The sequence below is a fragment of the Pseudoliparis swirei genome, chromosome 2 (assembly GCF_029220125.1).
Source record: "Pseudoliparis swirei isolate HS2019 ecotype Mariana Trench chromosome 2, NWPU_hadal_v1, whole genome shotgun sequence".
In the NCBI taxonomy this organism is placed as follows: domain Eukaryota; kingdom Metazoa; phylum Chordata; class Actinopteri; order Perciformes; family Liparidae; genus Pseudoliparis; species Pseudoliparis swirei.
The window spans coordinates 17,276,753-17,298,685 of record NC_079389.1 but is presented as its reverse complement, the minus strand read 5'-3'; the positions used below and the strand labels follow the sequence as shown (position 1 = coordinate 17,298,685).

The window sequence follows — 21,933 nt, the reverse complement described above, 5'->3', positions numbered from 1 at the left end:
GAAATGTTACTAACTGCCAATTACGCAAACAAGATGCTAACAGCATGTCATGGTGATCTCTATGTGAACTGACACTAATAATTATTTTGTTTTTGTGCTGTTTTTGTGTGACGTGTTTTCATCTCTTATCTTATCATCTCAATTTGACATCTTTATCTAATTTACATGTTGTTTTGTTTGTTTTTCTTCTTTCATTTCTCCTTCCACTGATTTGTTGCATGACTTTTATTGTGAAAATCATCTGATCTAATCTGCATGTCTGTTACTTGTTTAAATACCTTCCTCACATTGATCTCCCTGTCTTTTTACCCGTAACAACCCTTTTTTCGGGACTTCTATCCTGGTGGTATTGGTGTTTTTGGGGGGTGTTTTTGTGGAATGACCTTTGCCTTGCTGTACTTGATTCACCGTTGGTGCCCCACCTCCCTGCACTACACGCTCCACGCCCACATCCTGCGTCTCCCTGACCACTCACAATTCCTGGTTGTAGCTCCGCCCTCGCTGCCCTGCTCGCCCCCCCCTTCCTGTCTCGCCCCCTTCCTCCTCTCACAGGCCTCGCCCTGCCATAGAGACACCCCTCGTAGCCATGACGACGGAGGCATGCACAGCCGCGGTAGGTTACACTTCTTTTATCTAACCAGCCTCGGAGGCTGCAGAGTCAGATCACACACCTGGACTCAGGTGTCTGCTGACAGTCTCTCTTTCAAACTTCTCGTCTCGTGGTTTCGGAATTTTGATCGTTTATTCCTAATTCCGTTGTTTCCTAGACCGACGGGTAAAAAAGTTAGCCACCCGCTGTGTAGGTTTTGTGTTCGCCTAACGATTGTTTTTCTTTGATGAACTTTGACGAACTGAAGGAATAATTTGGTAGTTTACAGTTAGCTCAGCTTAGCATAGCGACTGGAAGCAGGAGGAAACGGAAGGAAGGAGGTCCTTTATTTTGTCGTTGGATGATTTCAGTGGTTTTATCCTCTTAACTCCTGTATGATATTCCATTAATCATCCTTTAGAGACATAGAAAGCTTCCAGAGTCTTGACAGGGATGTGTGTTCGTGTCTGTTTGACTCATGAGCACCTCCTTCTGGCGAGGACTGACATTGCGATAAGATAGATAGATAGATATGTACTTTATTAATCCCCAAGGGGAAATTTGTCGTAACAGTAGCAGCACCAATAAACTAAACACACAAGAATAAAAAATAAAATATAAAAAACAGGGATGAAAGATAAAGATGTATACAAGAAGTATACAAAGTAAAATATAAAATAAAATATATATGTATCTATACAACATATATGCATACACAATACAATACTAATGACAAATTAAATTAAATATAAAAATATTAAATATAGACAGTGTGCAAAATGCAATATGTGTGTAGTGTAAGTAAATGAAATGTGTGAAGTGCAGATCAACATAGTGTGGATATGAAGTTATTATTGCAGTTATTGCACTATGATCTGGCAAGAGGTGATAAGTTTGATTTCATTCGGAGGTGACTGTCAGTGTGTGTTTTTACTGCTGGCTATGTGTGCGTGTGCATGAGTGTGTGTGGTAGTGGCAGACACTGATAAAAGAGGAGCTTTACCACATGTTACTTTCATCTCCAGCTGTTCGTGTGTGTGTGCGTGTGCATGTGGCGGCTGTAGACGCTCACACACAGACTTTGAAGCTTACCAGAAGGTAGGATTCTGGAGAGGAGCAACTACAGGGTGTGTGCAAGTTGAGCTGTTGTGAGGTCTGAAATTATATGAATTCAACACTGTTAAAAAGAAAAGAAAAGCCAACTTGTATATGTTGACGTGGATACGTTTCACAATCTGTTATAACTGCAATCTAAAAACTATCCGTCTTGAAGGGGGGGAAATAAGTTTGGCTTTACTGGGGATTTACCAACAGTTTGACTGAAGTCTGCTGCCTTGACATTTGAGTTTTCCCATCTTTGTATTAAATGATAACTCTGGATGTGTACATTTGTTTGGACTAACATGTTTGTTTTAAATGTAACCAGCAGCTTAACAATGTTGTTTTTCTGAATGCACTTTTTTTAAATTCAGAAATTAAAGTTAAGTTTGACCATTTAAGAAAAACAATACAACATACACCAGCAACACACTTATGTATGGTGTCACGGTTTCATCCCATGTCCGTGACTTTGTCCGTCTGCCTGGTGTGTGAGCTACAAACGTGAAAATACCGTGTGTGTGCCAGTGTGTTTGTGTGTGTGTCTCTGTGTGGTCTGCAATTTGAATGAGTCTGGGTTTCGTCTGTCTGTGCACATGCGTGTCTATTTTTAGCTCCTATATTTTAAGTGTTAGATAATTGTCCCTAAAGGAGTATCCTACTTCCACTGAAGCGGAGTCCTAGATGTTAGATGTTACACAGCTGTGTGTGTGTGTGTGTGTGTGTGTGTGTGTGTGTGTGTGTGTGTGTGTGTGTGTGTGTGTGTGTGTGTGTGTGTGTGTGTGTGTGTGTGTGTGTGTGTGTGTGTGTGTGTGTGTGTGTGTGTGTGTGTGTGTGTGTGTGTGTGTGTGGCTCTCATACCGTGCAGGAAGTTAGCAGCGACTGTTGAACTGTTCACACACTCACAGGGAGAACTTCTGAATGTTAACACATCTTTCACAAGCCCTTGAGAAACTCTTTTACTTTACTTCCAAAACCCAACATGTGAAATCTAGGATTCATTGTCATGTCGACCTCCCGTAGGCGGGCTTATTACTCACATCTGATTTAAACACTGTAGTTTATGCGATTACTAATTACAGTGTAATTGTTTGAGACGAGTACCGTGGCTTGAAGTGTGTCCTGTAGCCTTTGACGGAGTCAACAGTCCGGAAAGTGACTCAGCAAAATGTGTTGAGCTAACCAATGACTTGCTTTAGCATTTATGCTAGAATCAGTTGCTCATCAAGTTAGTTGAGTAAGAGCTAACATGTCGTTTTATTCTACCATCAACTGCTGACTAGCTTTAAACTATTCCTCGCAGTAAATACTTCGACAGGTTCAATAAAACTAAATCATAATAGTATATATCTACATCTGTGGCTTCTTTCTATGCTTGAGTATTAAAAACATCTTCTTTGACCCCTATTTTACCCACATGCTGAATATTAGTGCTGTGATAAGCATGCAGACAAACGAACATCAGATTGCTAATGAGTGTGCTAAGTAGGCTCATGCTAACTTAAGCATGCTAATGTTAGGATGATATACTCAGATATCAGTATAATACTTGTCTTTGATGGCCTCCGAACAGACGATTAAATCTTAAGATTTAGGGAACAATATGGCCTCCTGTCTGGCACCAGACTCGGACTAACTATATTTAAAACAAATTTAAAACATCTAAAGGATACTGCATTTTTTATTTCCGGTATTTAATAAGCTTTGCAGTTTCACAAGGCTGCTAGTGTGGCTGTGAAATCATCACTGCAGCTGACCTCATTAACAACCAATCAGGGTTAGGGCCCTGCGCGTGTGCATGCATGCGTTTGTGTGTGCGTGCAGCAACGGTAGATTATCAATTCATCTGGTGATTGCAAGTTCTGTAAAAGGGCTCCATTTTTAACAGAAGTCATTAGTTGATTTCAGGAACATTAATGGAATATTTCAACCAACATATCATATGTTTTTAATCCAATAGCTGGTGGAGCGAGCTGCTGATCAATGTATTTGCAATTCATTGAGTCACAATTGACTGCAATTCATTGCAAATAAAATAAAAAAGCCCCCCAAAAATACTGTAGTCACAGAATTGAGGGCCAAACCGCTGCAAACGTATATGAAGAACAGCAGGCCAGTTAAGAAAATATGTGTTTCCCCTTCGGCATTTAATGCCAACTGCAGAAACAAACAAAAATGTGAATCTGAAGCAGGTTTTTCCCCTGCAGCTTTTAAAAGCGATTAAATCACTCGTCAGATCTTATCTGATGGTTTACTGTAAAGCATCGCCCACATTGTTCCTCGTTCTACATTTTTGTGTCTTTGTCTTCTGTTTTTTTCTCTGACTGGAAAAGATCGAAAGATTCCAGACCATTTTGAATTTAATGAACGCCTGGGTTCTCTGACAGCCGTGTAGTCAGCTGTGCTCCCGAAAGAAGGAGCGTACCACAGTGAGGCGCAGCGGGAAATGCAGAAAGACCTTTATTCATTATTTTACATATTACACAGTTCAAAGTACAAGGACACACATATATATATATATATGTTGTAATTATTATTGTAAATGTTTACGTTACAGCGGTTACGCGCATGCGGAACCACCGAGATTCGAGACTTGCCAGTTCTTACCTCCGTGAGTTGGCTTTTCTTTTTTGTCCTTTCAAACAAAAGCTCAACATTGAGCTTTTTTTCTTGTCTGATGGAGCAATCTGGTTTACTTGAAAGTGATTGCAATTATATTTATTCTATTATTTGAAAAAGATGCATGAGTCACAAATGGTGATTCTCATATTTATTATTATTATAATTATTTAAATCTGAGGATGTCTTTAGAGCTGATGTGAATGTATTCACCAAATGGCTGACTTCAGAACCAGTCCCAGATGATAAAACTTTCATGAATACCACATTTGCCCCGAAAAACTCGTCAGTGAAGTTGTCAAAGACCAGGAGCTGGATTACTGACAGCAGCTCACAGACGGCCTCAGACTGTCTGTCTGTGCTTATGAACTAACTACAAGCTCACAGACAGAGTTCAGTCACTCCCATCACACTGACTGGAGTCACATGACTTGATGGCATTATGATGAGAGCTGAACTTACATGAGTTGCACTGACTGATCATGTTGTCAGTGTCGTGTTGTAATGTAAATAAATACAACATTTATATTGGTAGTTCATCCAGCTGCTTATTGAAATGTGTTTTTTCTTGTTCATATTGTGAAATATCTTACTTTTTATATTGCACTTAAATTCTGTGTTCCTGGTCTCATCAATTTGAAAGCTGGACCAATGTGTTTTGATTTCATTCAATTAGAATTAGGCCAAATAAAAAGCCTCAAGTCATAAGTCCAGTCTGGACCGTCGTTTTCTCTCAACGCCTCAATAGGTAGATCTTGCCGGTCATGAAGGTGGAGGTCAGTGATCTTGGGCTCAAAAAGGTTGGTGACCACTGCTGTAAAGTATCCCCTCAGCTACAGCTCTGAGTACTTTTTTTCATTATTTTATTTTGTGCGATAGACACACAAAACTCACACATATATATATATATATATTTAAAGATGTTTAACCTGCTGGTGCTATCTTTGTATAAATAATCAGTGTAGTTCAAATTATTTCTAAATTGCTTGAATAAAAAACTGCTTCTTCCAGTGCGTGGCCTCAGCAGTGGCAACATTTTGCTCTGGATGCAGATTTTTACGAACTCGCTCTGAATACTACGATACCCATAAGTCTTAGTGGTATTGCTGTAGAGAGCCAGTCGGAGGCATCAGCCCGGTGTGGGCAGTAGTGGCCAGTTGTACTCTGAATGTGAGGAAAGAACGTGAACGCCACATGTCACCACACGTTGGCAGCACTAGAAAGAAGCTTCGCCTGAGTGCAGTTTTTAACAAACTGCGGGGATGCAGACCCGAGCTGAACATTTAGTTTGACTACCGGCTGACTGATCTTGTGAAAGAAGCAGACTCCCATTTAGAAGCCCAGGAATAATCTGCACAACAGACAGCAAAAAGACTTGCACCCTTTCATGCAGGGTTTTAAAAATATCCTCCAAAAATCTTTTAATAACTCGTCGGAGGAGGAGACCCAGAAACGAGATGCTGCAGCCTCAAACTGGAGTGCTGGGAGAGAGCGACATTTAGAGCGGGGAGGAGTACGGAAATATGAAGAGGAGGACTTCAGCAGCTTGTAAAATGACTTGACCTCAGATAAAACGAGAGATACAAGTATGTGCCCTTCTTTATCTTTCTCCTTTTCTTTGCTGGCTTTAGATCATGTTTAGAGTGTGCGTGTTTTAAGACGTCTGTAGTTTAGTGAAGTGCTAAATTCGGCCCCAGGGCTGTGAGTAGTGTGGGCCGGACAGGCGTGTGGTGTTAAGACATCCTGCAGACTTCATGTCTTCTGCTCTTCACAACAACAGACGGAGCTGGGAGTAAAGAGCCGGTAGCTCCCCCTGGTGGTCAGTCAGTGGAACTGCACAGATACCAGCCGTGTTCAGCTGCGTTCGGCTGTAAAAGGAAGATGTGTGTTTGGAATGCAGGACAGGAGGAGGAGATGAAAGATTCAAGCACTGAAGTTCATTTGATGTGTTTTTCATTTATTTACATAAGTACTGTATTGTGTACATTAGGTACTTTATACTTCCACTTTCCTTCAGAGGAGAATGTTGTACGTAATACTTGACTACACTGAGCAGGAAAACAAATTGGTTTCATAAAGTCTACTTTCATGCGTTTTGCTGAAGATACTTGCACTTAAAGTTTGTACTGGTTTACAAATATAATGTCTGGAGACATCCTCCACCACCATGTGAGTTTTAGGAGCTGGTGTTAGCCACACTTAAAAGCATCAGATTTATCGATGGACACACACCATCAGAATCATTTGACAGCTGCTATCATCAAAGACAAGTGTCTGGGCACCGAGCTTTTAACGTACGGTCAGTCCGTGAGCGTGCGGCGTGTTCTCTCGGGGAGACGGACTCCCTCCACATGACCGCTCCCGGTGGACTGAGCTGCATGAGTGCGTGTGAATGTTTCGCTTACGTAAGCTTCCTACATCAATCAATACAAGCAGATGAAATGTCACAAATGCTCGATGCATCTGCTGTTGGTCCGAGATGCTGCGTTACTGTGTGAATGTGTCCTTTGTTGCTGCGGTGCGAGACTCACGCTGCCGTCTTCTTCTTCCTGTCTTTGCTTCAGTGTTCCTGCGGAGTCACAAGAGTCTGGAGTCCGTCGATCCTCAGTTCACCATGAGAAGAAAGATGGATCAGCTGCGAGAGGAGCTGGAGCTCACGGAGCAGCTGCGAGATGTGAGACGCAGTTTATCAATCGTTAGTGTGTGCGATTAAAGGGCAGTTGTGTTGTCTTTTACTAGCCGGGTCTTCATTGTGTAGCACTGTCCACCACTGCAATCAGTTATGAAGACCACTCACAAATGATTACACACTCTGGAGGTTGTAAACATTGACTGCATCCCAATTCTATTCTCCACTTTAATGTTTAACAGTTTATTTGTCTTCACTACCAACATTGGTGAAAGAAGTACTCGACTCTCCAGTGTTAAAACTACAGTGTAACAAATTAACAATACTAAAGTAAAAGTCCAGCATTCAAAACTTGATTTAAAATATTCAATTTGAAGTTAAAATTCCAAAAGTAAAAGTGTTTATTATGCAGAGTGGCCCAAATTAGAATTATATATTTATATATATATATATATATATATGTTATTGAATTAAACCGTTGATGCATTATTGTGTTGGTCACTTTAATGTTCCAGCTGGTAACGGTGGAGCTCAATTTAACACATTTATATGTAGTAGATGTATAAAGTTGCATATAATGGAAATACAGTACTCAAGTACAAATACCTCAACGTTTTACTTAAGCAGATTACTTTGGTAAACATATTTGGTTATTTTCCACCACTAACTACTACCACTACTACTACTACTACTAGCCTCCTTTTAAACACATTTCAGTGGACTAATAATGGCCGCCGCCCAGGCACGTGCACAGACACAGTCGTGAGCGCCGCGGAGCATGTCGGGGCGAAATTCTCACAAGAACTCAAATAAATGCCCCGTCGGATATTAAAACACATTTGGGGGGAGATGATGACAGAGAGAGTAACTTTTATTCTTAAATACTGATTAATGAAGAAAGTGGGCTCCAGCAAAAAGGCCACTTTTCTCATCCAGGGCAAAAGGGGAGGAGCTTGAGCACCACTAGGGCTCTATCTGTGCACGTGCCTGGCGCCGCCCCACAATGCAATGCACACATGGAGAAGTGCTTTGTAGCAAAGTCACACATTTTCTTAACGTGCGTGAGTGCACTTCCTGTTACTAAAAGCAAGAACTGATGATCACGTAGAGGGAGGGGAAAAATAAACTTAAAAAAGTAAAAATCTTTTCTTAAAATTAATTAAATTAAAATAAAATATTAAGTCTTAAAAGAATAATTTTTGATTGTGATGTGATTTTAAGGCCAGGTCATTGTATCAAATTCATTCTATTTCCCCGTGTTTTGGGTGTGTTTGCCTTGGTCGCGGGCCACTCTCTCCTGTCTCGGCCCAAACGGGCCCCTCAAGGCTCCACTCCCGCCCGGCCCGAGTTCAACAAGAACTTGAAGAAGACTTATTTAGAAACACGGCAGGATGCAAACTTCTTTTCTGGTCTGAAGTGAAGGAGACTTTGGTCTTGGTGGAAATGATGGTGACAAAGCGTCAGCGGGGGAGATTTTCCAGCACTTGGAATCTCCGAGAGAGAGCAAGCAGCCGCAGAACTGAGACAGTCCAGCCGCGCTGCCAGCGCTGCGGGCCGTCATAGCTCACGCCGTCAAGCGGCACGCTAGCAACAACACAGCTTCAACACCTGAGGGAGACCAGCGCCTTGCAACATGCTCAAAGAGGCCATCTCCAAGTCCAATGCTGCGTGCGTTTCTTCTTCTGTTCCACGAGACTCTTGACAGACCACCCCGACAGACAGCTGGACTTCATGTGCTCTTGGTGAAATGACATCCCAGTCCCAGGATCCTGTGGAGCTCAGCATGACACATGTTTCTCTAGGGCCAAAGTAAGTAAGTCATACATATATATATATATATATATTAACCTCTTGTGTATATGAGTATGTGTTTGCTATAGTTGCTATCTGTCATATGTTAATAATAACAGCGATGGCACTTAGTAGTCATACATTAATTAGAAAAATTAAGAATATTTTAGTATGGATAGAGTGAGTCTGTCAATATGTCTACGTGCTCATGTTGTTCATCTCAAGGGATGGCTCACGTTAAATTTTTTTAAAAAAATAGTTTTATTTCATTCATAATTATGAAGTCTTATTAATCTGAAGTGGTGAGAGATGGTGGCTAATGTCTGGCTTTTTCTGCCTTTTTTTTTTTTTTTTCCAGAGGGGGGAACAAAATGTGGGAAGTTTTGTTTGTATATTCATTGTTTTTGAAAAATTTTCCTTTTTCTTATAGACAAAAAGCTCTCAGGAGAGGTAGATGACCTACACACACACATCCCACATAGAGACATGAGAGAAAACTCCACTCCACACTCTCACACACACACACACACACATATTCTAATATGTTTGCATTTTAAAGCAGCTGGAAATGTTATTTTTATTTATTTTATATTTTTTTTTTTTTCAAAGGAACTATGCACGTGTTTGTAAAAAAATATATTTACTTGATTTTATAGATAGACATTCATGGGAAATGTTCTGAAAAATGTGTATTAATAAATATATTACAACAGCAATGACATTTTGTGTTGTGTTATCTTTTGCATTACACTTATACTTTTTTTTGAACACACACATCAGTGTGTTTACTTTATTAATTAATTAATGATTAATGTATCTTCAGACCGTGAGTTTAGGGTTTTAATTTTAGACGGACTTTAAAAAAAAAAAAAAAGTCTTAAATTTCACTGGTTTATTCCTGTAGACACCCTGGGGAGGCAGCGGTCCTTTGGGTTTTTAACCCCTCACACACCTGCTCACATCAGTCGTTTCCTCCTCAGAGCATCGAGAGCAGGCTGAAGGTCGTCCTCCCTGAAGACCTCGGGTCGTCTCTGATGGACGGAGTCGTGCTCTGCCATCTGGCCAATCACATTCGCCCGCGCTCTGTCGGCAGCATCCACGTCCCCTCGCCTGCAGTGGTGCGTCCTGACCTCTGACCCCTGAGATGAACATTCATGATACTCTTAACATATCACAGTCTGGATCTTCTGGTTTCTTACTTCTGATTTCAACTTCTTTATCAGCGTGTCTTTGTGTGACTTTATGACTTCCAGCCCAAACTCAGCATGGCCAAGTGTCGGAGAAATGTGGAGAACTTCCTGGACGCCTGCAGAAAGATCGGTCTGTCAGAGGTAAGACATTTATACAATAACCAGGCTCCCACTCCGTTGGTGCTCTCTGAACTGGGGGTCGCTTTCAAGTTACTGCTCACTTCAGGCCGATCTTCTCTTAAAACTTGTCTGCTGGTGTTATTGGAGACGGTTGCATGACAAGTGCACGATGGTGCTAGAAGCAACAGGAAGTGAGTTAGTGGAGTTTGCCCTGCTGATTCAACACAGTGTCGGCCTTCGACGGCCCGTTGTGGAGGCTTGATGCAGCAGAGTTGATAATTAAGGAATAAATGCCACAGATGTTACACACTGGTCTGTACCCAGTTTGTTGTTGTTTGTCCAGTTTATTGATCAATCGAGACTTGTGGCACACCTAGTCATCATTTATTTACAAACTGGGCAGTGCTGGGATTTGAAGTAGCAACCCCCGACCTGAAAACACCCCCAGTTCATCAGAGAAACCTCCCCCTCCCCCGTAATACAACAGTTGCATTTCGTCGTCAACATGTTTTGGCTTCCGTTGACCGATCATTGATATATATCTATATCTATAGATATATATACACTACCGTTCAAAAGTTTGGGGTCATCCAGACAATTTCGTGTCTTCCATGAAAACTCACTTTTATTTATCAAATGAATTGAAAATTGAATAGAAAATATAGTCAAGACATAGACAAGGTTAGAAATAATGATTAATATTTGAAGTATTAATTTTGTTCTTCAAACTTCAAGCTCAAAGGAAGGCCAGTTGTATAGCTTATATCACCAGCATAACTGTTTTCAGCTGTGCTAACATAATTGCACAAGGGTTTTCTAATCAGATATTAATCTTCTAAGGCGATTAGCAAACACAATGTACCATTAGAACACTGGAGTGATAGTTGATGGAAATGGGCCTCTATACACCTCTGGAGATATTTCATTAGAAACCAGACACTTCCACCTAGAATAGTCATTTACCACATTAACAATGTATAGTGTGTATTTTTGATTAATGTTATCTTTATTGAAAAAACAGTGCTTTTCTTTGAAAAATAAAGACATTTCTAAGTGACCCCAAACTTTTGAACGGTAGTGTATATATATAGATATATATCGATATAGATATATATCTATATATATATATATAATCTCCTCAGGCTCTTGAACAGTGTCTAAGTCTGAGGGGAAATGAGTAGTCATAGTAATAATTAACGTTGGCAGTGATTGACGTCACATTCAAAGTGAGGTGAAAACTGAATTTGAGGATTGTTGCAGGACACTGATGACGACAGTAAACTAAACCAGATCTGGGAGGAAGTCTGATGATTCCATGTTTTTATCAGCAGACATTTGGTCACCTGATCAGAAGCCTGAAGACTTGATTTCAAATATTACTAATACAACAACAAAAATGTAATCCTAATTTACATTCATTTTAAAATCTACAATTTTACAAAATGTCTTCTACACCCCAAACTATGTTTCCGTCTCTGAATTAGAACACGAGAACCACTCGGAGTTCTCCCATGACTGGTTTAGTGTTCCTATCTGCCTCCTTTTGTCATCATCGCTGTCATCGCTGCCTGTGGCTTCAGCTTCCTCCAGTGTGTGTATGTGTGTGTGTGTGTGTGTGTGTGTGAGAGAAAGTAAACGTGTGTGTGTAGTGGGGAGCTGCACATATAACATTGTGATTTTAAATGTCAGAGCGACACTAGAGATGTTTTAGCATGCAGACCGTCGAAGGAAAACATTGACGCAACACATTTGTCCCGTTTTCGTCCACATGCTCTGACCGGTGTATTCTGGGACAGATGCCGTTTTAACTGGGACTAAAATACGTAATAATCTCAGTGTCCAGCTTTTTGACAAGGAAGTATTTACAGAATCAGAATCTGCTTTATTGGCCAAATATATGTTCTCAAAGAAAAATAGACATACAGGAGCTGAATGGTAAAACAACAAGTACAGATATAAAGAGATCAATAAACAAGTGTATCTTCATATAAAAACAACACGATATATTTGTCAACAGTATATCATTTACAGGTAGTAAAAGTTAGTGTTACAGCCAACAGAGAAAAAATGCATTTTTATTGGTAAATGGCAGACTGTGATGGAACGATCCACATCATCGGGATTTCAAATTACATGTTGTTTTGTGGCTTTAATTGTGATCATCGAATTATATTTGTTTGTAGTTTTGTGTTTCATCTTTAAAACCGCAGTCTATAATCTTTGTTTTCAAACTGTTTTTGTTTTGGTCGTCCCTTTTTTTGTAGTTGTTGATCTGAACTGACTTGTTGACCTTTGACCTCCATCTCTGCTGCTGCTGCTTGCTGACTCTCCTGTCTCTGTGTGGACGTTTGCAAACTAGCGAATGCTTTTAATTGCCACAATTATGCAAGCTAACGTGCTAATTATAGCTTCTGTGCTGGCCTGCTGCACTGGCTCTCCCATCAGCCACTTCACCCACTCTGCCCCATGGCCTGCTTACTGGGCGGGAGGGGAGGTCAAACTGTTCTCCATCCTCTCAGTAAGCATCCCTGCTCCTTGTCACGGTAACCCCTGCCTGCTCCCGCCTCACCAGCTCACACTCTTGTCTGTGACCTTTGACCTCTGTGTTAACCTCCTGCCTTTTCTTTCTCTTTTTTACTTTCCGGCTGGATCGCACCACATCCTCTTCCTCACCCCCCCTCCCCCCCTCCTCCCTCCTCTTTGTCGACTTTCCCTCTTTCGCATAATTTGTTTTTAACATAACTGTTTGCCTCTGAACTTCTGGTATGATGGTTTCTCTTTTACGCATTCCTCTCTTTTTTTCACCTCTCATATACATTTTTTAAATATTGTTTCCTTCTTTGCTCCTTGAATTGCCTCCTCTATTGTTTCCATCTCCATTTTACTCCACTTGGTTTTTGGTTCTTCCTTGGAGAATATTTCACCCGTCTCTCATCTTTTTTTCTCCCTGACGTCTCATTTGTTTGTAAACATTTCACCTCTTCTCTCTTGCCGTAACTTTTATTTAAACTTTTCTTCACCTCCAACTTTTTTCCCTACTTAATTTTCTCTCTTTTTCCTTTTTTCCTCCTCATCACCTTCATCTCTTATTCCCTTGTTTCCACCTCTTTCTATTCCTCCTTCCCTTCTCTCCTCCCTTGTTTCATTCCCACCTTCTACCCTTTTCCCTCCCTCCTTCCTTTCCTACATTTACTTTCCTCCATCTTCCCAATGGGGACGCTAGTCTTCCCTCTGTTCGCCCTATGACATCATCCAGTGCCGCCTGCAGCCAGTTTGCGCCACAGTTCAGACGCTCGTTGCGTTGGACACAACCTCTCCAAACAGGAAGCGGGAAGAGGCAATCTCAACTCCAAGCCCCGCCTCCTTCGGGGTGTCAGAGACTCCCTCATTTGTTTCTGTCACCACTCAAACTCCGCCTCCCGCCTGGCAAATCTGGGACCTTATTGGCTCGAGCCTGCTTCACGTCCTCTGCCTAGTGCTGCTGTTTGTGGCCTATAGTTGGAGCGAGCTAACGTAACCGTGACAACAGCCACCTGTCAGTCACCTGCCACTCTTTCTGCCCAGGCCACTTACTCCTATGTTTTTGTTGTTGTTGCTGCATTCATGTCACATGGGAAACATCACGCCCCAAAATAAACTAGAAATAAATAAACTACGTGGAGTAAAGCCCATCATCATTTCCTATAAGTCCACACGTGCGTTATACAGCTACGACACCCAAAAGCAAGTTTGGAGTAGCAAACATATTTGTTACTCTTCTCAGATTGAATACAATGCTTATTTTTCTCAAGAGTAATTTTGAAATGTTTGTGTGCGGAATGACAATTGCAGTGAGAACAAAACCAGATTATAATCAGATTTCATTTGAAAGGTCACACTGAGGAGGATTAGACTGTCAGCAGCAGAGGTGACTTTAACTGAGCTGTGAACTTCACATCTAACACTGCTTGTAGGTTTTGATGAGCTTTTGTTCTTGTACTTTGTGAGAACTCTGAACTGAAGTGAAGAGACCTCCGTTTGATCCATCGATGATATCAATCAACAGTATTTCTCTTGAAAAACTCGACATGACAGTGCGATTATTGTGCTGTATTCTGTATGTACGACACAGGCACCCATACATACACAGGCATAGGCACCCATATACAGGACTGTCTCAGAAAATTAGAATATTGTGATAAAGTTCTTTATTTTCTGTAATGCAATTAAAAAAACAAAAATGTCATGCATTCTGGATTCATTACAAATCAACTGAAATATTGCAAGCCTTTTATTCTTTTAATATTGCTGATTATGGCTTACAGCTTAAGAAAACTCTAAAATCCTATCTCATAAAATTTTAATATTTCCTCAGACCAAGTAAAAAAAAAGATTTATAACAGCTGAGTGTTTGTCAAGGCTCAGGAAACCCTTGCAGGTGTTTCGAGTTAATTAGACAATTCAAGTGATTTGTTTAATACCCTACTAGTATACTTTTTCATGATATTCTAATATTTAGAGATAGGATATTTTAGTTTTCTTAAGCTGTAAACCATAATCGGCAATATTAAAAGAATAAAAGGCTTGCAATATTTCAGTTGATTTGTAATGAATCCAGAATGCATGACATTTTTGTTTTTTTAATTGCATTACAGAAAATAAAGAACTTCATCACAATATTCTAATTTTCTGAGACAGTCCTGTATATATATATACAGACATACACAGGCACCCATATATACACAGGCCGCACCAGACAGTCGTTGCTCATGGGAGGTTGTTGTTGTTGCTCTTTGACATTTGGCGATAAACACAAAACCAACAACAAAACTAAAGCCCACAGCAACACTTCTGTCATGACTTCATCCCTTTGAATGATCCCATTCAATATTATAATCGTATAACATCTTTAAACCACCATATCCCACATCCCCTGTGATACGAATGCAGCATCAGCTCCTCCTTCTTTGATGTTTGTTGTTGCTTGACTAAAATCAGCTCTCTCTTTTTTTTTCTTCTGTCTTTGCAATAAATTTGACCCGAAACTTATGACAGAGGCGGGACGGCAAAGCTATTCTAATCTGTGCCGCACTGAGAGGGTTTCGGTGGAGCAGGAAAACTCTTCTTCTTATCCGCTGAGCACCATGTTGGAAGAAAACCGTGACAAAGGGAACTCAGTGGTCAGCCAGTTGGCACCATCACGGAGGTCCAGTGGACAAAGGTCTTGACCAGACCACTCGCGTAAAAAATACCAGAGCGCCTGATATCTTTTGGGTTCATGAAGGATTTCGTGACTTATTTTTCGCTTCACTTCCCTTTCGGTTCGCTGCAATGTGGAAAATTATGAGGACCGAAAGTGTTCTTCACAACCACCAAAAGCAAGTCTGATAAAGCAACTGGTTCGTGTAGCTGTTCCTTAAATATAACACACTGCATTTTCATCAAAGTTTATGGGGAGAGTGGCGATGTTTACATGCACAGGATCATCTATTCAAGTCAATAAGATCAGTTTCTCCCCATTATGCAGAAAGATCGGCAAACACTGGTTTCATAAAATAGAAAAAACCCGGATGAATTGCATCTATTTGCATTTGTACACATTTTGCACAAAGAACACAATTAAAGTTTTACCATAGCTTCATAGGACAGAAAACATGCTACAAAGGTATTTTAGGACAAAGCAGAGAGCACAGCAGGTCTCTGATTCAGAGCTTCAGGAGGTCTGAGGGGATCTGACTCCGGTTCTGGAGCTGCTGAGCTCAGCAGAAATCTGCTAGTTATCCAGAAGCACGTTTGCACGACTCGGCCACAAAAATCCACCGACACAGCAGAAACAAACTCAACGTGTCAGGTGGTTCAGCAACCTTTAAATCAGAAATTAAACATGAATAAGAATGCTCTGTAAGACGGGCCCCAAACACGTTGTTTCTGCTGTTTCTGTGCCTCCACAGCACTTGTTTACCTTTGAACACGAGACATCTAAAACGAGATCTGATGCCTCGAACTAGTGTTTCATGGCTGTTTCTCCTGCGTCAGAGTGGCCGGGCTGCATCATCAGCACACGGTTCTGATTGGTTCACAAGTCGAGCGACACAAAGAGCGTCTGGCACTAATCTGAGTTGACGGAAGCCATATTATATTCATGAATGGTTGTTTAAATCAGTTAGTTGTTATTTGGGGTCTTAATTTGAATGTGAATTGTTATTTTAACACTATTTGAGTATATGATGTTTTGAAACTTAAGAAAAATGTGAATTTAATGTTCTACATTTCTTTATCCTTCTCCTGCTTTCTGAGTTTCCACCTCTTCTGTATCCTGATATGCAACGTGACTGTTTGTGGAAACATGTGAAGGGCTACAGACACGAGGAGATCCATGACGTTAGACGCGCATATTAATCGTTTTAAGCAGTTTATCTTGAGGGTAGATTATCAATCTAAGGCCAGTTTGTGATGTTTAGAGGAATTAAAAACTGAGGAATGTGGATTTTTGCTGTCGCCCACTGCAACTTAATAGAAAACCCAACTGGTCCTGGCCATGAGAGCAGCTGATTGGCTGCTGGATTAATTCACAGAAACTGAACGATCGCAGACGTAGTTGACCTTTAGTCTTTGATGCCTAATATTTATCATAAAATGAGTATTCGACATAAACCCGTGTAAGATGAGTAACTCATAAAGTGTTACTTTATGCTATTACATTTCATTTTCTGTGAATTAATTATGGCAGTTGCTGCTGGTTCCTTTGTTTATGGTTTCCTTTGTGCTGATTATGTGAATGGATTTCATGTATGAGGAGGATTATTTTTATGACTTAATGTATATTTGACTGTTAAAATAAAGGTAATAAATGCCGTTTAGGGATGCTGTCTGTTCGACGGAGTCATTGTCTGAGATCCAGCTGAAGAAGTCCGGCAGCGATTCTGAAAAATCCAAACTACGAGTTCCAGATCAAAGAAACCAGATGATGAGGGAACTTTAGAGGTTCTGGTGGACAGATTTCTGTATTTGTCTTTATGCTAAGCTAACTGTAGATTCATAATTATCTAACTCTTCTTACTCTAAAGCATAATTAGTTTTCCTTTAATCTTAGGTTTTGAATACCTCTGCACATCAACTTTAAGTTTAAACATTGAAACATTTGCAGGTTATTTTACGTGTGATAAAACGGCCTCTGTTATCACGAGGCCTAAATATGAAACTTCATTCATACTTCGGTCCACTGTCATGACACCTGTCTGAAGTGTGAGCTATTTATCCTCCAAATAAACCAAAACTGACAGTAATCTAGAAAGTAAAACATACATTTGGTCGATAAAAGTCAAATATGCAGGACAAGCTGAGTAACTGGTAGTGGTAGACCCAGTGTGGGCTATGACTACCTCCTGGAGGCATGAGTGTGGGCTATGCCTACCTCCTGGAGCCACTGAGTGGGCTCTGGCTACCTCCTGGAGCCACTGAGTGTGGGCTTGTGATCTCCATCGTACATGTTTTTGACAGAATGTGTGTAGCTTCTGTTCCGTGTCTAAATCCTTTGTGTCTCTTCTCTGCTCCTACGTCTGCTCCTGCGCCTCCTCCTCTCTGTCCTCCTCTGGTCTCCCAGGACAAACTGTGTCTCCCTCACCACATCCTGGAGGAGAAAGGCCTGGGGAGGCTGTGCATAATGGTGCAGGCTCTGTTGGAGGAGCCGTTCTCCAGACACACCCTGCTGACGTGAGGTGGCCGGAGCTTCCCCTGACTGACACGTACATCAAGCGCTCCCCTGGATCAAAGCCTCACTTTGAGCTGCGGTCCTTCTCAGTGACAGAGTGGTTTTATTAGATTCAAGGATACAAAATGGTGTTCCAGGAACTAAAGATTTATTTACTAATTCATGAGAGGGAACTGCTGGGCGGAGTCAGTGTGATGCCACGCGGATAGACTGGTGGAGGAATCCACCTGCACCATCACCTGACTGGGTCCAGCTGATCGCTCACCGTTTGTTTCCGATTAGTGTCACGGGAGATTTGTTGTAATTAACACTGATTTCCTCCATTTCTTTAGATTAACAGTCAACTGAAGGGCATAAATACAACTCTAGGATTAGTTTTTTTTAAAGGGAGAAGACTAATGTATTTTCTCTCTTCCACTGGTTGTACCAACACATATTACAAAGTATTAGGGCCACATTGACCGGACACTTATCGAATTAAGTTACAATATTTTGCGTAAAAGAATATTACAAGATGATTCGAAATTAAAATATTGAGATTTTGTAAAATAATTGAAAACACATTCTTATTTAAAAGTAAAGACTCAAAATAATACTTTTTTTTCTTTCTTGAAATTGCTTTTAAGACATTTTTTAGAGAGGAATTCATTATTAATTTTATTGGACAGTCATACTATTTTCAGAATAAAGCTGAACTGCAAGATGTGGCTTTATTCTTGTCAAGTTATGACTTCCCCAGTAGGATTTTTGTTATTTTGTAACTGACTTGATTCTCGTAGTATTTTCAGAACAAAAATTGTGATTTTATAATTTTCTGAGCAACCGTGGCCCTAAAACGTTTGTACAAAAACAGGTGCAGGGACATTTTTTTTTTTTTATGTGTTATTTAATTACAAATTAGATTTCCAGTTGGTGGAGCTGCCAATCTGAAAGTTGCTCCAACTGTTCACGCAGGTTTCTCTGATTTTACAAAACATCAGTTATCAGATTATGGATCTCTTGGAGGGTTTGTGTGAGTAAAACCAAAATGTTATAGTTTTAACGATAGCGAGGCAACTTTTAATCACAATTTGTATTTAAACATAAAGATATTTATAATATAAAGAGAAGCTGAGATAAGTTGTTTGAGTTGTTGTACACTTTCAAAAAAGAAATATGCCAAAAATATTTTCTCTAATATATTTTAGGTATAATTTTGTCTGTTTTCTAAAAGTTTTTGCTGACTCTGTGGAGCTCTCTGCATGTCCCTGAACCAGGTCTGAGTCTGGGGCACTAATCTGTGTTTATCAAGTATCTCTGATCTCACAAATACAGGGTGATATTTGTATTTAATGTTCTCTGTTTTTACCGTGTTGTTAATCTGTGTTCACTGAACGCATCTCCAGAAGTTATTCAGTGAAACTACTTTATTTTGTGAGATTCAGTTCAAGACGCACGAGGCGCTCGTGAAAAGAAAGTCACTAAACGCTCCTCAAGCGGAAACCCCCGAATCATCTAAATCTAAATATCGATCGGCTTCCAAACAGCGAGACACTTGATAAATATCAGAGTTGTGTGTTAGAATTTTAGGCAGCGAGGATGAGATCTCATGCAGCCGCACCTCCGGCTCAGACCGTCTGCATTGGTTCAAGGAGATGGAGAAAAAACAACAACTGATCAGCGATTAGTTTTAATGCAGAGGATGAATTTGTCTTTATTGTTCTCACCGCCTGTGAGTTGGTCCAAACCTCTGAGGGTCAGGCCGGAGCTGCTGCTGCCGCTGCCGGAGATCAGAGGTCCTGTGACTCCGAGTCGGTTCGGGTTCACGACACTTGAGGCTTCAGTCCACTTGTGTGTGTGTGTGTGTGTGTGGTAGTTGCTAGTTGTCGTGGCTCGTGTGTTCATGCGGATCACGATCGACACCAAGAGTTGTTGGGGGGGCAGTACGTGGTTGTGGAACTACAGCTGAAGATGTTTCATCTGTAAATCTCTGGCAGATGTTTTGGTCTTTCTTTAATCTGCGTTCGCCGAGTTGACCGCTAGCGGGCAGTAAATGCCGCTTCATCTTCAGACGACACTTTTAATTTGAGTGACTCTGAAAGCTGGTTGATTCACAATATGAAAATTAGTTGAACTGAGACTCGCTTGAAATAAACATAGCAGGATTATCAGGATTATAAAGTTGATCGTAGTCATACTAGGTTTCTGAGAGCAGCCGGTCTGTTCATCAGGCAAAACGCTCGCTGACCAATGGAGCGAGAGAATCCGGAACTCTAAATGTATTTCTTTCATGGTTTAAAAAATATATAGATATCTTTCTATAACTTAAAACGACAATGTTGCATGTCTCCTACATTATTTGGTCTCTCTTTCTCCCATTGAGAAATATTAATATGACATACTTCCTCATTCCGGATGGCGTTGTAGGCGCTGGCAAAGGCCAAGAGCTGCCTCTGTTACCATAGTGATCACCGGCAGATTAGTATTTGTTGTTCTCCGCTGTCACGCAGCAGTGTGGGGACTTTATCTTCAATCATTTAATTATGTCCCAAACCATTTCAAGTGCAAATAAAACATTTGATGTCTCAGCTCTAATGATATATCTTCTATTATTTTTAAAGAGTTGTCATTGAAGGAAAGAAGAAGGACAGCAATATAATACTGATTCCAAACTTTGGGACCAGTGTCATAATGACACCTTGAGATGTTCTGGATTCACGTACTGCCCCTTTAAATCCTGTCGGCAGGTCTGGGATCAGATCGTGTTTCTTCCTAAATGCCATAATAAAACCACAACCAGTGTCTTGGCACCAGCAGGCCCGTGTGAATGAGTGAATACCAGTCTTGTGTTGTCCGTACATGTGATTGCAGCTTTCTACCCAAAGCTTGAGCGACATGAAGATTCAGCAGTAAAAAATAATTATAAAAATAAATGTTTCCACTGGATCGATTCGACGGTTGCCAAAACAAACATTTACTCTCGTGATAAAACTAAATGTTTTTTTATTTAAATGTACTATAGCCTGTGTACATATTCTTTTATCACAAGGATTTCCTGATGTTGATTTAATGTAAAAAAGAAAAGAAGAAAAAAAAGATCAGTTATGTATTTGTCCATTTCCTTATGTAATGTATATTTCACCAGAAAAGAGCAAACTTTAACATTAACATCTGATTAAACCAGAATATCACATGTATGATTACAAAATGAATAAATGTTCACGTATTTCTACACTATGATCATCATCTAATGATACAAATGTTTTATGTACATTATATCAGCTTTTATTTATTTTTGCCACGTGACTAAAACGTGTAGTATAGAAGTAGAGCAACAAACTGTCTTCCTAATATTTCTTAAATATACGCAACGTTAAATAATTTTGATTTAATGAAAAACTCCTGCTGGAAACAGTCTAACATAAGTCAGGAGTATAATGTCAAAGAACATGGATGATTTTAGTAATCATGATTTGCATGTGCTTGTTCGTAATGACACATTTCTTCATAATAATTAAATTTCATATGCACAGTTTTGTACTCATTACATCACATTCGTTTTGGGGGGGGAAAGCATTAAAACTGCTTCCCCGACAGAATCTGCACTTTAAACTTCTATATTTATATCTTTGTTTTGGCAACTGGGAGAATCTTGAATCACCTTAAATCTGAAATGAGAGAACAGAGAATTAAAAAAGTGACGCTGGTGTAAATTGTGTAAATGGTGAATTGAACCTGCTGAAGCAGTGTTGTTTTTAATGTCTCTTATTTTGTATATAAATATTCTCACATTTTTGTACTTTTCTGACTGGGAGGACATTTTATTTTTTATGTGGCTGATGTAACATACCCTTTTGTAACTCTTTGTGAACCTTTTGTGTAATTTGTTGTACAGCAACTCAAATGTAAATGCATGAACTGTCCCTTTAATGTCGCCTTAACTGCTGTGAATACTGTAAATAATGCACTGTATTTCTCATCACTATCAGTAAAGACCTCAACTGTCTCATGCAATCACTGACCGGAAATACTTTATGCACAAAGGATGTGGATGTCAAAACTAAAATGATTTGACTTTCACTTATTTATTCATTATTTAAGTCAAATATTTCCATCAGACCACTAAAAACCAGGAAAACCTTTCAATGAAGCGCCACACACACACACCTCCAAAGTCAGAGCATAGCATACAAATATAATTTGCTATCAAGACAAGATGAACAAACAG

At 40.1% G+C, this 21,933-nt stretch overlaps 1 protein-coding gene across 6 annotated transcripts in view; it reads left to right on the top strand.

The window, feature by feature from the left end:
* lrch1 (leucine-rich repeats and calponin homology (CH) domain containing 1) overlaps window positions 1–21,711 on the top strand; it is a 65,637-nt gene extending 43,926 nt beyond the window's left edge. For 2 of the 6 annotated variants that reach the window (XM_056425150.1, XM_056425141.1), the window contains 5 exons: window positions 491–613; window positions 6,871–6,980; window positions 9,707–9,844; window positions 9,980–10,057; window positions 13,260–16,870. In XM_056425150.1, coding sequence (XP_056281125.1) covers window positions 491–613; window positions 6,871–6,980; window positions 9,707–9,844; window positions 9,980–10,057; window positions 13,260–13,553 — 743 coding nt within the window. In that variant the 3' untranslated portion in view covers window positions 13,554–16,870. Of the gene's footprint in view, window positions 1–490; window positions 614–6,870; window positions 6,981–9,706; window positions 9,845–9,979; window positions 10,058–13,259; window positions 16,871–17,618 lie in introns of those variants that run through there. The other 4 variants (XM_056425176.1, XM_056425159.1, XM_056425169.1 and 1 more) reach the window with 3 other exon arrangements.
* The last annotated feature ends 222 nt before the right edge of the window (window positions 21,712–21,933 follow it).